General features: G+C 31.1%; 1 protein-coding gene across 1 annotated transcript in view; it reads right to left on the reverse strand.

The window, feature by feature from the left end:
- Positions 1-13,605, reverse strand: part of LOC119834422 (ATP-binding cassette sub-family G member 1-like) — a 46,051-nt gene extending 32,446 nt beyond the window's left edge. The window contains exon 1 of the mRNA XM_038358780.1: positions 13,257-13,605. Coding sequence (XP_038214708.1) covers positions 13,257-13,485 — 229 coding nt within the window. The 5' untranslated portion in view covers positions 13,486-13,605. The remainder of the gene's footprint in view (positions 1-13,256) is intronic.
- Positions 13,606-15,209: the final 1,604 nt, after the last annotated feature.

Raw genomic sequence — 15,209 nt, forward strand, 5'->3', positions numbered from 1 at the left:
CTTATTCCTTTGCACCGACAAACTGCCAAATTGCATAGCGATACTCGTAGTGTATACCGCAGAAGCGAGTTTACTAGATACGTCTTATAAATTTGACACTAACATTTTACTGAAAATACGGACTCAATGTGAGGGCGTGTATACAGTCCCGTGTTTCTTGAGGGCGAAGGAATGAGGCAAATGAATGATTGTATTGCTAAACTTCACTAGCAATGTAACCCAGAATCTCTGATTTTTAAGCTTACTGAATGAGTAAATACGACGGTATCTTATTATTTTGAGTTCCATTTTAGGTATTTAATATAAAAATAAACAATCTGTGAATGCCACACCGTGTAATATAACAATAAGTATACACATTTTATAAAATTGGAATTAAGAGTTGTGAATTGATAATCTTACAATATTTAATTTTGACAAAATCCTTCTAAGCACAAACAGCGGACAGTTATTCACAGATGCCAATATAATGAGATGTAGTTCAGAATCAATACCAGTACTAATAATGTACTGTATTTTTGTGTACTGTACTTTTCCTGAGAATTAAAGTATCTTCCAGTAAAATATACATGAATCGTTTGTGCTTGCGGTACCGTGACTGGCAAAGCTACGTTTTATTAATTTTTCCATACCTAACGAGGTGCGAACACAGCGAGCGCAGTTCTTTATTGTTGTACTATTGGAGTTTGAATACTGTCGAAACTCAAAGTAGTAGCAAGAACTTGGTTTGCGTGGCGTGCTGGTTTTCATGTGTACTTTACATCGCATTAAATTAATATTTTAAGACATTTGTATTTGTAACAAAAGTGACTTGAAAATAAATAGACACATACGTTTATAGATCTAATATATAAAATTCTCGTGTCACAGTTTTCGTTGCCATGCTCCTCCGAAACGGCTTGACCGATTTTGATGAAATTTTTTGTGCTTATCCAGTATCTATGAGAATCGGCCAACATCTATTTTTCATCACTCTAAATGATAAGAGTAAGGCAGAATAGCGTTTGCCGGGTCAGCTAGTAACTTTATATGAACATTCAAACATACAATTAAACGTTATTTATTACAAAATATATTATAATGCTCATATTTTGCATTAGCATGAAGAATAAACTCATTTTTTTATAAATCTATATTACAAAAAGGAGTACAGAGAAGATAGTAAAATAGGCTATAATGTAATCAATGATGTGTATTTTATACATAACGCGACTGCTCCGCCCGGGAGGACTTTGATAGCTTTTAAAATTTTAAATTATTATCGCAAGCGGAAACAATGACATCAATGCAAAAATTTGTTATAAGTGATTACACGACTTTCTTTTATAGATATATGTTAGTAGGTTTCGACACTCGGCTTCGGTCGTGTGGGCTAAAAAATTTGGTGCTTCGTGAATTGTTATCGTGGTTTTATATTTTATTGCTGTATGTAGTACATTACTTACTTTAATGGATGTATGTTTACTTTTATAACTTCGATTATATATTCGAATTACAGTCCAACGGAAAATACTAAATAGTACAAAACAAAGTCGCTTTCTCTGTCCCTATGTCTCTATGTATGCTTAAATCCTTAAAACTGCGCAACGGACTTTAGTGAGGTTTTTTTTAAGATATCGTGATCAAAGAGGAAGGTTTATATGTATAATAACATCTATTAAACTACACCGAATTAACGCCTGGGAAGCCGCGGGTAAAAGCTAGTTTAAATATAAGCAGAATGTTACGGAACAAAATTTTTCGTCAGTTTGCAATCTCAAATAATCTATCGGTTTTTGCAATAGGTGACAAATATATTATAATTCAACAATGGCCTATCTAATTAGTAGAGTAAGACAGATTCGAATACTGTAACTGTATTTTCAGGTAAGATAAACTTAAAATCAAACATACATAATACGTCTATTGCCATAGTATGCGTGTCCGCTTCTATATATTTAAATGTTAAATTCAAGTTTCAAAAGTATTTTTTGAATATTCATTAAATTACTTAGGAAATACATTCACATATATTTTGAATGCTTTGGCATTTAAGCGTCCTTTCGTAAATAGACTGATATTTTTTAAGCGAATACAACTTTTATCTAAAAAAAAAGAGAAACGCAGCCAAAAGGTCTGTCATATTATACCTAATTTAAATTAATTAAATAAATACAATCTTCATTTGCATAAAAACGTTACATGTGCATTTATATTATTATTATTATCCTTAGGCTCCAACCGCCTCCTTGGTACAGTGGTTAACGCGTGAGCGTAGAACCGAGGGGTCCTGGGTTCAATTCCCGGTGGGGACGCACAAAAAAAATGTCTCGGTCTGGCAGGACACAGAAGGCTGATCACCTACTTGTCCCTAAAGAAAATCGATCAGTGAAACGGATGTAAACCTGAATTTTCGGTTACTTTTCTGACTATGTATGATTAGGAGGATTTTAACTAAATATCCAAGGTTATATATCTTTTGATAAAAATATCAAATATTGAAAAAAAATTTTGAAGACAACCTTCAAAAGTCGTGACTGAGTTTTAATAATTTGAATTTATGAAATGAAATAAATTTTCAATGGCATGTGCACTGTAATGATGAGTATTGTATTGATTTTGTATTAACAGTTAATCTATCATTTGTGTAGGAACACGGAATCGCCATTTGTATCGGATTGTTGGCTAATTAAGATTTTCTTACTTGATATTAAAATCTTCTATATATATAAAAGCAAAGGTCACTCATTACGACTTTTCAAATGCGGCTGAACATATAATGGTGAAATTTGTAAGAAGTTAGTTTATAGATAGAAGACGCGCACTAAGAATGGATTTTGTAATAGGGCTACATTAAAGATGTCTAGGGTTGTAATCAGTTTGTATGGAAGTCCTTTATTTTTGTGTTACAAACGTAAAATTTGGTAAAGAGGTAGGTAATACTTAGTTGACGTCCAATAAGCACGGATTTCATAATAGGGCTGCATTAAAGGTATTTTAAGGTTGTCGCGAGTTTGTACGTAAATGCTTATTGCTGCGGTGAGAGCGGGCGAAACTGCGGTCAACAGCTAGTTACATATAAATTCAATTATACTTCTTTAAAAACTTTTGAATGAATAAATCGTCTTAAATTGATTGTAATTCTTCGGCCATTATTAGATATACCTACTTGGAAGTTTGTCACAATAGTAAAACCTTTTTAATTAAATTGGGATTAAAAAAAAATACATATAGACTGGGTTTATTGTCAACGGTAAGCCGTATAAATGTCTCATAACTGGATAAAGGATCTCTTTTAACAAAGCCTTCACATTGATGTACGTCTGAACTCTCAATGTAAATCTTTGATCTCATTATTTACTTTGAATTTAGATCAAAAACGTTGTCTCGTCCTAATCCTATCAATCGGGAACGGAATTGAACAATATCGAAATGCTTTTGATAGCGCGAACTCTGATAGCTTCTACAGATATTGGAGAATTTCTGAGTCACTTTGGTAATTATTACTTTAATTCTAAGCATTGCCAGCTTTTAATTGATACAAAGAGCTAAAGTATCTGAGTTATTGAGTTGAGTTGATCTTTAAGTCTTTATTTACGTTAGATCGTGGAACAGAAATAATTAGGTAGATCTTGCATTAATTATGAATGATTATATTTATACCAGCTTCGCCCACGTAGTCAAAGGAATAATAGAGGCAGTCTAAATGTTTTAGACACATAGTATCCGTTCTCGTGAGATTTCTGGGATAAAAACGATCCTATAGCCATTCTTGGAAAACTCAAACTATGTTTTTGCATAATTTTATTTTAATTGGTCCAGCAGTAAAAGCCTGAAGAGACAGATAGACTGACAGACAGACTGGCATCAATAATGATAATATGATATTTAATTTATTTATTTTAATCAATGAAAAACTAACTCTTTAAGGTACTCTTAGGTCTTAACAGGATACCTACATGTCAATAGAAGTCTTTTTCCTTAATTATAAATAAATAAATAATTGAACAACATTGTCGAGCTTAAAATGTTCGATACCTGTCTAACGATTGTTGACGTTATCAACAAGGCAAACCTGTTATCAATAATGGGTACAACTAATTCAATATATTATATGCAACGGGTCAGTTTTAAGTTTTTGAAGGAGAATGAATTCAATTTTATAATTAAAATACATAATAATCTAAGTAATTTATTGCTTATGGACAGTAAAAAAGGTGTATTTAGTCCTCCTTATTTTACCTCAAAATTAATATACATTTTAAATATTAACACAATATTTACATTGAATGGCATATATTTATCTTACATTAAAGTAAGCAATTTAAACTAAAAATAACAATTAATATTAAATGATTAAGCATACATTTATTCATTTGATTTATTATAAAATAACAACCAATTACATATCTCGTTAATTTAATTTAATTTCAATCAAAGTTTCTGAAATGTTATTATAAATTGTTTCTATCTTATTAAGAGATCTGTGATTTAGAATTGTAATAAGCATTTGCGTTTAGTTATTATGCACAGCACAGTATATTTAATTCATAAGATTTATATCATATTGACGTGTTATTTAAGATGCAATGATTCGTAAGCAATGCGGAGTCACTTGAAATTTAGAAAATTTTGTTTTATACGCGGCAATATGACGTTCGAGTTTAAAATTAGATATACTAGTGCTAGGAAACTACTATATTATGATTGATTTATATATTCATTTGAGAAATGAAAAGCATACTTATGGCAGAGAGGGATGCAGCTATACTAAACTTATTTCGCTTCCCTGTCTTGTAGCGTAAAGCATTCCTTGTTCTCTTATAACAAATTGTATCGTCTGCAACACTTTCGATGGAGAATCATATATGTACCTCAGTTTAGTTGTGAGAACATTCTGGATACTTCCAAGCTTTCTAAATACAAAGAGCTGTGGTATTGAAGTGAAAAAAAAAAAAAAAAAAAAATTAACAGCGCCGGAGACTTCGATACTCGAGAATCAATAAGCATTGTCAATTTACCCCCTGCCAATGAAATGTAACAATAAATAATAACTGATCAACCCGCCGCCGTTCGGGTAAACTTTTTTTTAAGTTTTTTAATTTTTTACTTACGTACAGTTATGATTCTAATCCAAGTGAAGACAAATCTATCAAACAAAAAATCAGTAAATCTTACGATCCCTCACGATCGGCGTCAAATAGTAATCATGTCACTTTGTTTCGTTCGTTGAGCGACTTCACAGTTCTTTCTTTTTCCCTCCATTAATTCATTCCATATTCCTTATCCAGTGAAGTTGCCAATCCATTTGCACAGTCATATCTTCATAGGCAGTCTATGCACATGTTCATGGGCGGTGGTAGCGCTTATCATCAGACGGACCCACCAATTCCATTGCCAATTATTATATATATTACATGTATTCATAGAAAATAAAGTACCTTTATATAGAAAGTTTGAAACTTGTTTGAGCAGTGTAGATGTAGCATTAAATTGGATTTTATTCGCAGTTATGCGCATTAAAAGATAATAATTAAATTGCAAATATAATATAAATTGATTTGATAATAATCTATGATTTATTGTTTAATGATTAGACTTTGATGTTTGCCTGCGTGGAAATAACCTTAAAAAGACAAGTAATGGACAAAGCTTTTGGTTAATTAATAATATTTGTTGCAATAAAATGATTTCCGTTATGTCCATACCGAGAGTCTTGAATTCAATAGTCTTTCATTTTTACTAAAAAAATTTACTCGTCTAAAATTATTTACGAAAATTCTAGTCTCATGTATAAAGTTAACGTATTATTTATTATTAAGATATAGTATTATTTACAAAAAAACAACAATCATAGCAGTCATAAAATGTTTTTGTTCTTCACAATTTGCATATAATATATGCTAATTCACAATAAAAACAATTAATTTCTTAATTTATTGTTGGAATACTTTAAAATTTGAATCAATTATTCTTGCGTTACATAAGAATTAAAACATAATTACATTTTTTAATTATAAAATTGTAGTTTTCCCACAGAAACGCGTGAGAACGGGGTATAATTTATAATGAAACTTTATAACAATCATGTAAAAAATAAACAATTTATAAAAATGATTAAAAACAAATATCTAATAAGTAATTAAAAATAAAGCAAAACAAATTATTATCAAGAATCTTTTATTGTCATATGAACATTAATATTGTATCTGATTACAAACAAAAAAAAAACATTAGATACAATTCTACCTTCGTGCAAATATTTACAGGAAAAGGCCATTTTAATTTGCTCTTTTGTTTGTGATTTTAATTATCTTTAATTTCAAATTTCATACAGAATTCTTTTCATGCAATAAACAATTTTAATATTAGTATGGATTCCTTTAATTTTATTTACATTGAAATTGACTGTGTATTGAGCATTGAAGAGAAAATTATAACAAATACTTATGCACAATAAAATAATATATTTTTTATCACATCAAGATTTCCTTTACAAGTGAACAATTGCGACTACCCATATACATAATACTCATTGTTATGCGGTTTTTGAATTCTGATACATCGAGTGCAATCTTCAATTTGTCCGGAAGTTGTACAAATTCGCTGAACACAGAAGCGCAGTGTTGACAATAGCGAATCACGGATAGAATAGTGCCGGTAGTTACCGATTTTAGCACTCGCGCTGGTTCCGTGAATGGCGATTCATGGGGTTTTATTGCGTTAACGTTTTTAGACTTTTTTGAGCGGCAACATTTATTCGACTCTATTTGATTTTACGAAGTAATTCTATTCTCAAGATAGTGGTAGATAATATGACGTGGTTAATGACAAATGACAATGTCAGCAAAAAAAATTAAACGTGACTAATTAGCCTCTTTTTCTTTACCTGTGCTAATTGCTAAACCGTCCTGCAGATAAATATCGGAATACGACTGTATAAGCATTTTAATTTATTGTGAATTACTCCTTTTGTTTATGTGTCCACGACTAGGAGATAATCGAAATTTATTACGTGTGAAAAATATGTTTTATTATATATGAAAAATTGTTGCAATTATTGATAAGATAAAATTCACGTTCTGATTGTCCCTTAAGATTAATTTTTTATAAAAAAAATGTATTTTTATCGATACATAAGATACACGAATCATATTTAGTATATAATTAAAACTTACCCCTTTCGCGGCATTACGTATAAATTGAATAAATAATACAAGCTAACTTGAACTCGAATTAAATTTTTACAATTAATGGCGGTTCATTTGTGGCTTGGCGGTTTTGCGAATAATGTATTCGGTGTCTGATGTAGTTGAAAACGTTCATTCATTCTTGGTTTTATGGAAATAGTTATTGGGCGTATTCTATTTATATAAATGTAAATGTTTTATAGTTTATACCGATTTAGCAATATTCTTGATGCTTTATTTAGAATTATTTTAAAGTTAAAATGTGTAGCTATTCGCTGTATTTAAGAAGTGTAGTGTTATAAAAAAATAATTACAGGTTAGTTTCAATCATTATGCAGAAGTGTGTTTCACGGTTTTATTTCCGTTTTATTTCAAAGAACACGCAGTATTTTAATGAATGCCCACAGATGAAGGCTGTCCTTAATTGAAATGGCTTTCTTTGTTAAAATTTTCGTTCCACAATCTTCCGCGTGGTCGCCACATATTTAATATAATAACTACTTGCGAATTTGCTTCTTAGCTCTATACGTTAATGGATATTTTTGCATGGAGCTAAAAATAATTTCCGTGCTTTGTTTGGAACACGGATGGATTGTATCAGTCAGTGGCAAGATTGATGGTATAAAGGTTGAATTATACTTATATTAATAATGTACATTACAATAGTCACTTAATATTAAAATAATAGGTCTGCTACGTTAATTGCTTGAATCATTATCGCTGCTTCGAGCTAAAATTCCTTTTATGTTGGACAATAAACACGAAAGAAGTCCCTTTCATTTCCTTGTTTTAATATTTATTTTCCTGGACGAAAGTGCAAATTAACAGCTTACTTTATGGCATAATAAATTAGGTGAGAATTGTTTTCGTTGAATAAACGGAATTTATTTAATGTTAGATAAGGGAAGCACTAGCTATCGTTAAAAGATTATTTATAACTAGCTGCGCCCTGCGGTTTCACCCGCGTAAGTCCGTATCCCGTAGGAATATCGGGATAAAAAGTTGTTTATATGTTATTCCGGTTATCCAGCTGTCTACGTACCAAATTTCATTGCAATCGGTTCAGTAGTTTTTGCGTGAAAGAGTAACAAACATACACACACACCTTACAAACCTTCGCATATATAATATTACTAGTAGGATAGGATGAAGGCTTAGTATAACACGGTTTGAGGAAAAAACGCTCAAATAAGTAAGACATATTCATTATTTCATTTTTTTTGTTCATTTCATTCGTTTGCGTTACTCTTATTCAAGAAATACATACACAAACGTGGTAAATAATATTTTAATATAACCTGTTCTTTATTCCTATAGATATATATGATAATTTTTTTACTATAATGTGTATATATTACATACAAACACGAAGCATATGCTGGATATAGTGTATATTTACTAAATTTATTTTAATTAACTAACATGTAAGAAAACAAACGTGAAATTATATATTTGTTAAGAACAATGAAATAACTCGAAACAAAATAAAATGCTTTAGATGTTCGTGTACATTATTTTCTATTTAGTTTGAACATCTCAGCCAAGGTGAATCAAAAGAAAATTAGCAATGCGTGCTACCTTAAGTTGGAAAGTTAAACAATGACGTTAGTAAGGGTGAATGGAGAAACTTTATTCATTACTTATATGGAGTGGTGTTAGGGTTGCCAACACTTGCCCTACCCCTTCGGTCGCGGACGAATTTAAACCAACTCCCGTGGCCCCTTCACTTAAGTGGCTCGACGGAACACAGTGGGGTTTTGGTCAGTAGGAATCCGACATAACCCACGGCTCCATTCACGGGGGCCGTGGGTATCTATGCAAGATTTTCCCACTATAAAAAAAAGGGTTGCCAACACTTCCTAATATTATAAAAGCGAATTCTGCTTGTGTGTCTTTCCCCCAAGCCTAAATAAGCGGTTTAAACGATATTTTAAAAAACGTACGTAACGTACATACGATAGGTTTCATTCCGGTAATTCAAGGAAATCGGATACTATGCAGGTTTTCTTTTGTGTACTCTGATAACGTCGTAGGTGATACATATTAGTATATCTGTATAAATATAAATTCTCGTGTCACAAGGATAGTTACTTCCGAAACGGCTGAACCGATTCTTATGAAATTTTATATAATAAACTCATCGGGTAGGTTTGAGAATCGGCCAACATATATTTTTCATATCTGTAAGTATTAAGAGTAAGGCAGAACAGCGTTTGCCGGTTCAACTAGTAAATATATAAGAAATAACAGTTCAAATAATTATAAGGGATTTTTATGATATGATGCGTTAATGTGTTTAGTTAGTGCCTTCATAATGCATTTTTCTTATTATAATATTTTGATCAAAAATTACATTTGATCAATCCAAAACCGAATCTATTGTAGTATAGCGAAATATTACCGCGTTGTCACCCCTAGCAAGTAGCAAGGTACCCGATCCTATTGTAGTCCTCAATAGTGTTCAACTTTTCCTCAGGCATTTGTAACAAGGGTTAACTTAAAGCCCGTTAGAGACCGTTTATTAGCCATAGAAAGGGTGAAATTTCTTCGGCCGATGGACTAATCTGCACGTCTTGTGACTTTGGATACTGTGAAGATGATAATAGACTGTTTCAGTACGTGTTTTTTGTTTCTCATTTTCCTAAAATTCATTATTTAATGCCTTTTTATATTATATTCTTGAATTGTTTGTTTATTCCATACCTACACAAATAAAGTAAAATTGTAACAGATTGAAAAATTAATATAAATATATAAATTCATTTAATTTATTCATTAATTTATTATAAATTGTATCATTTATAAAAAATTGCAGCAAAAGTTTTTAATGTATTAGTACGTTTTATTAGTTTACAGGAATTAAATGTATTATTGGAAGAAACTTGTTTCCACGACACAGGGAATCTTAGTGTGGGAATAAGGGGTCTTAATTTCTGCGTTTCATAATATTTAGGAAAATCAAATTATTGTTTATTATTTTAATTGAATGAAAGAACACCACCGTGTGCCTATAAAATACGAGTTATAACACATATAGAAGATTATTTGAAAATTAAATATCTTAGATATTTATTGTATTAACACTACAATATGAAAAATAATGAGCTTATTTACATTAAAATATATTGATTGTATTGCTTAAAGTCACATCTTATCCTATTACATGTTTATGTCGCTTAAAATAAACAAATATCTAAGGAGGGATTCCATACAACAAATGTGATTTTTTATTCAATAATACGGAAAAATTCCTGCCCCAGTTCTGCCGGACTGGCTGGTTTTTTCGTTTATACGATATATATATTCAAAAGTTAAGTGTATTAAACTTAGTACCAGGATAGAATATATATAATCAAATCTTGTTTAGCTATTTGGTTTTACATAAATTTTAATGGTTATATAACAGTATTTTACTCAAACGAAAAGTAAAATAGTGAATATTTATTGGAATAGCTGAATCGCATTAATAAACAGCCTGATAAAATTAATGCTAATCAATGACAAATTAAATAATATTATTAAAACACTTAGTTTACGTTTGTTTATATGGAACGACTATATTGATTGGACATTATGCTAGATTCTTGTTTTAATTTTTATGTGTTTAATTGATCAACCTAATCCAGATGTATATGTTATCGCTATCCAGTTTAATTTATTCAAAAATGCTGCATCCATCTTACAAGTTTTTTTAGTTCTAATATTTTTGTTTTCTGTTGTCAGAGTTTTCTTTAAAATGTATTTTTAGCTCCGCTATATGATAAAGCTGATTAAGCAGTTTGATAGCCTCTGATCAGTATCTAAAGGCCTAGTGCTAGTGCTAATTGCAGTCCTAATTTGCTCGCTGACGTGTGGTCAGTGACCAACTTGCTTGCAAAAAGCAAGTAAGGTATCAGTTGTATAAATAACGGGTGTTGTCAAAATAGTAGTGGGAACAAAAACAACTAAATTGCACGCGTAATTAGCCTACTGTTTCTTGACTGTTTATTAAAGGACGAAGACTTTTAAGAAGTTTTTTCATTATCTTATTAACACCAAAGCTTCGATCACTGTACATCGAAACCGGGGCGAACAGCTAGTTTGTTATAATTAATAGAATGTCAGCTTCTTCATATACCTTCATAATTAACTAGCTTTCCGAGCGCGGCTTTGCCCACGTCGCAGGATAGGTAGACCCGCATGTTCCGCATGTTCCCTTTCCCGTGGAATTGTGAGATTTCCAGGGTAGAAGCATTCTTATGACCGTCTTCTGGTTTTACTACCTCTGCACAAATTTTCAGCCAAATCGGTTAATCCGTTCTTGAGCTATAAATAGTGTAACTAACACCACTTTCTTTTATTAATGACACACAATTACTTAAAATTTGCTACTTTGTCCTATCCCCAAAGATTGTTTATAAATCAATCTCTGTTCTGTCATTATGCCATCTGTGTTAATTTGATTGATTGCTTTTCAGAATTATCATTTTTATTTGGTATTCATTCATTGACATAGTAACCAAAAATGTATTTGAAAAATAAATTAAGACGGAAACAACTATAAATAACAAACAGAAAAATAAGTCTATATAAAAAAGGGTAAAGAATTTTCGCTTTCAATTTGTCCTTGTTATGTTGTTATCGAACAATTTTTAATAAAATGCAGAATACAGAGGTCAGACAAAATTTTATATGTCAAACATTTTATTATAAAATAATAATTGGGTCGTTAAGTTATATATTATTGTAACTAATAACAATGTTCTTCCTAATAAACATAATTCAATCAGGCATTTACAAGATAATATTAACATCGACTTTATTTTTAATTTCATTTGTATTGCATTTCTAAGTCACAAAACCTAATAAAGCACACTCGTTTTCTATCAAGTATTTATAGGAATTTTTTTTAATATTATTTGTCTATAAATCAATGATTCAATTATTGTTAAAAAAATAAACAAAAAAAACCTTTTTACACGCTTTTAATTAGCTTCACCTGTATGTTTGTATGTTTGTTTGTATGTTTGTTTGTATGTTTGTTTGTATGTTTGTTTGTTTGTAACCGACTTCTTCGGGCGCGATTTTGACCCACTTTAAACGGCCAGATTTCGTTCAAACTTTGTAGATTTATTGAGGACCGATGACAATACACTAATTTGATAAAATTATTCCATTTTTCAATTTGCAAAATATGATAAAAGCGTGTTTTTTAGTTTTTTCAAACTATTATTATTTGACTTATAATTTACATCACACGGGCGTCAAGATGCGTAACGAAATTGAAAGTGAAGTTATTATACTTCAGAACTTATTTTTTGAATTCTTAAAAATTTTGAAATAATGTATATTTATATCCTTTTAAGTTTACATTGATTATCATTACAAACACATTTATATGAAGAATTTAAACCGGAATTAAGAATAAATGAAGACGTTAATTTTTATGTATTCAGTATGATATTTATTGTTTATGCGGATATATGTCATCAAGAAAAAGAAAAGGCGTTTTCGTAAATGTTAGTTAAAAACAGGATTTTTATGAATTTAACATGAGACTCCAATCTTCACGAATCTATTCAACTCAGAAATTTAACTTAATGCATAATATCTTTCAAATCGTACGACTTTCCAAAATGCTTGTATATATAACATTATGTATATGTACATTTCGCTTGCATAAAATTATCCACCTATGATTGTAATTTAACCTTACTATATTTAAATAATTAAGAGGTCAGCTGGTGATTTTTAAATTGACGGGTATTTCACATTTAATAAGATATGTGCCAAACTATAAAAATCAAATCCAACGGTTCAATAAATTTACACTTTACCGTTACGGAGAAACTGACACAAATGTTTCTTTAAAAATGATTAGTTTCGTCCAAATAATTGACACATAATTCTTTAATAACAGAGGGTTTTAGCCTATTTTTCGAGAGGTTAAATGGCAATAACATGTTACTAAAATTATAATAATCATTAGTAGGTACTTGTCCTAAATTCCGATTAAAGTGGTTTTAGAAAATATGTGCTATAAACGCCCAAATGAATAACAATTTTGGTAAAAGCTTGTATAATAAAAACCTATGTGTATCCACTTACCTTTATTCGATCCAATAGTATAACAAACATCTTCAAACAATATATGCACGGGAGGTCTTTTGGCCATGCGATTTAAGGCTTTTAACGTGGACCCAGCTCTCTCTAAAGCAGCTGGGGTCCATTGATCCTCCTGGGCTTGGTTAACTACTTGTATACTCGTTTCCTGGGGCGGAGTATGGGCCAAGGCAGCGCCAACAATAGCGCGGCGAACTAGCGGTACGTTTGACATTGTTATTAAGTAATTAAAAACACATGACACGGAACTTTTATTTTCTATTCGATCTATCGATCTTTATATCGATAAATCGGTGCGCGTGAGCGATGCGAACGCGCAGCCTGTTTTGAAACTGCCGGCGCACTGAATGAAATGTCAGGCGTTCGGTACGCCGGTTGCCGAACTAATTGCGACAAATTATATTGAAATTAACAACTTGTATGCAATGCAAAACAATTTACTGAATTGTATTTAATTATTTAATAATAAATACCTTTAAATACATAGGCATTGCTTATATACCTATTTGAAATTTCATAAAAAAATCGTAACCTATGAAACGAATTCCGTATCTATGTGAATTATTTTATGAATGAAAATAAAATAATGCTGACTAACTTTCGCGTTAATATATGCAAAAGTATTTCTGTTTTTCTGTATGTCTCTCCTTCACGCCTAAACCGCGGACCCGACTTGGATGAAATTTGATATAGTTCGAGACTCGAGAAAGGACCCGTGATGCTTTACATCACGAAATTCCAACGGGAACAAGAATTATGTAAAACCTCGGGATCAAGTTTTCCTTTAACTGCGCAGGCGAAGACGCAGGCGGAAACCTCGATTTACAAAAAAGTGTTAGAATATTCTTTATCTATGTAATAATTTAAACCAAAAAAAGTTGACACGTAGGTATCAAAACACGGCTTGTTGCTTGCTTTCTGTGCTTTGGCTCACGTAGCCGTAGGAGATATAAATTATGTTTTGAAAGAAGCCCCTTTTGATAGTTCCGTAGCCATATAACAAAAAAACTGGACCTTATTGTCTATCCGTCCATTATTTGAAGAACCGTAACGAACATTCATCATCAGCCCATACATGCTGGGACACACGCCCCCTATGAGGGTTCAGGCCATTATCCACCACGCTGGCCAAGTGCGGGTTGGCAGATGACACATGTCGTGTACTTTTGATTCTTGGACTTCAAGACATATTGCGCAGATAAATTGAAAAATTAATTTATTTCTTGCACGCTCGCTTGGTATTGAACCCCGACTTATCGATTAATTATCAGAGTCAAATTTCTCACCACTGAGCCACCAATGCTTAACGATCATTATAAAAGAGGAATAACTCGATTTTCTATTTTTACTATATAACTAATTGAACCGATTATAAAATTGCTTTTAGTTTTGTGGCAAAGCTTTGTCTAACCCAGACCAAGTAGGGACAAGTGACAAGACGTATATAAGTTAATTTTACTAAATTGAGTATTTTTATGGTTTATTTTTCAATTCATAAAGTTACCGGAAGTATTGTTAAAATTTGTTTATAACCTATAATAATATATTGATAATGTTGTGATGTACGTCAATGGAAACAATAAATCAAGAATTTAAATCAATGTCTCATATGAATGGAAAATATTGACGGTGTGAAGCCTTGACCTTTCCACAAAATGCAATGTTTGGTACTTCTTTATAATAGCGATAAAAGACGTATGAATATATTATATCGATCTACATTATTTAAGATCTTGAAATTTTTGAAACTTCGCCGACCCTCTTTACCCCTATAGCCGTTCAATTTCAGAAATTCTTTATTACAAATTTCTTTTGATTTGATTTTCTATTCATTTAAATACAAAACAGGAAATTTCCTATACAAACCTATAAAAGTATGGTGCAAAATTTCAAGCCTCTAATCCTGCTTGGGGGGTTGTTTTTGAATATACAGTATGT

The sequence above is a fragment of the Zerene cesonia genome, chromosome 19, assembly GCF_012273895.1.
Source record: "Zerene cesonia ecotype Mississippi chromosome 19, Zerene_cesonia_1.1, whole genome shotgun sequence".
NCBI classification, from domain to species: domain Eukaryota; kingdom Metazoa; phylum Arthropoda; class Insecta; order Lepidoptera; family Pieridae; genus Zerene; species Zerene cesonia.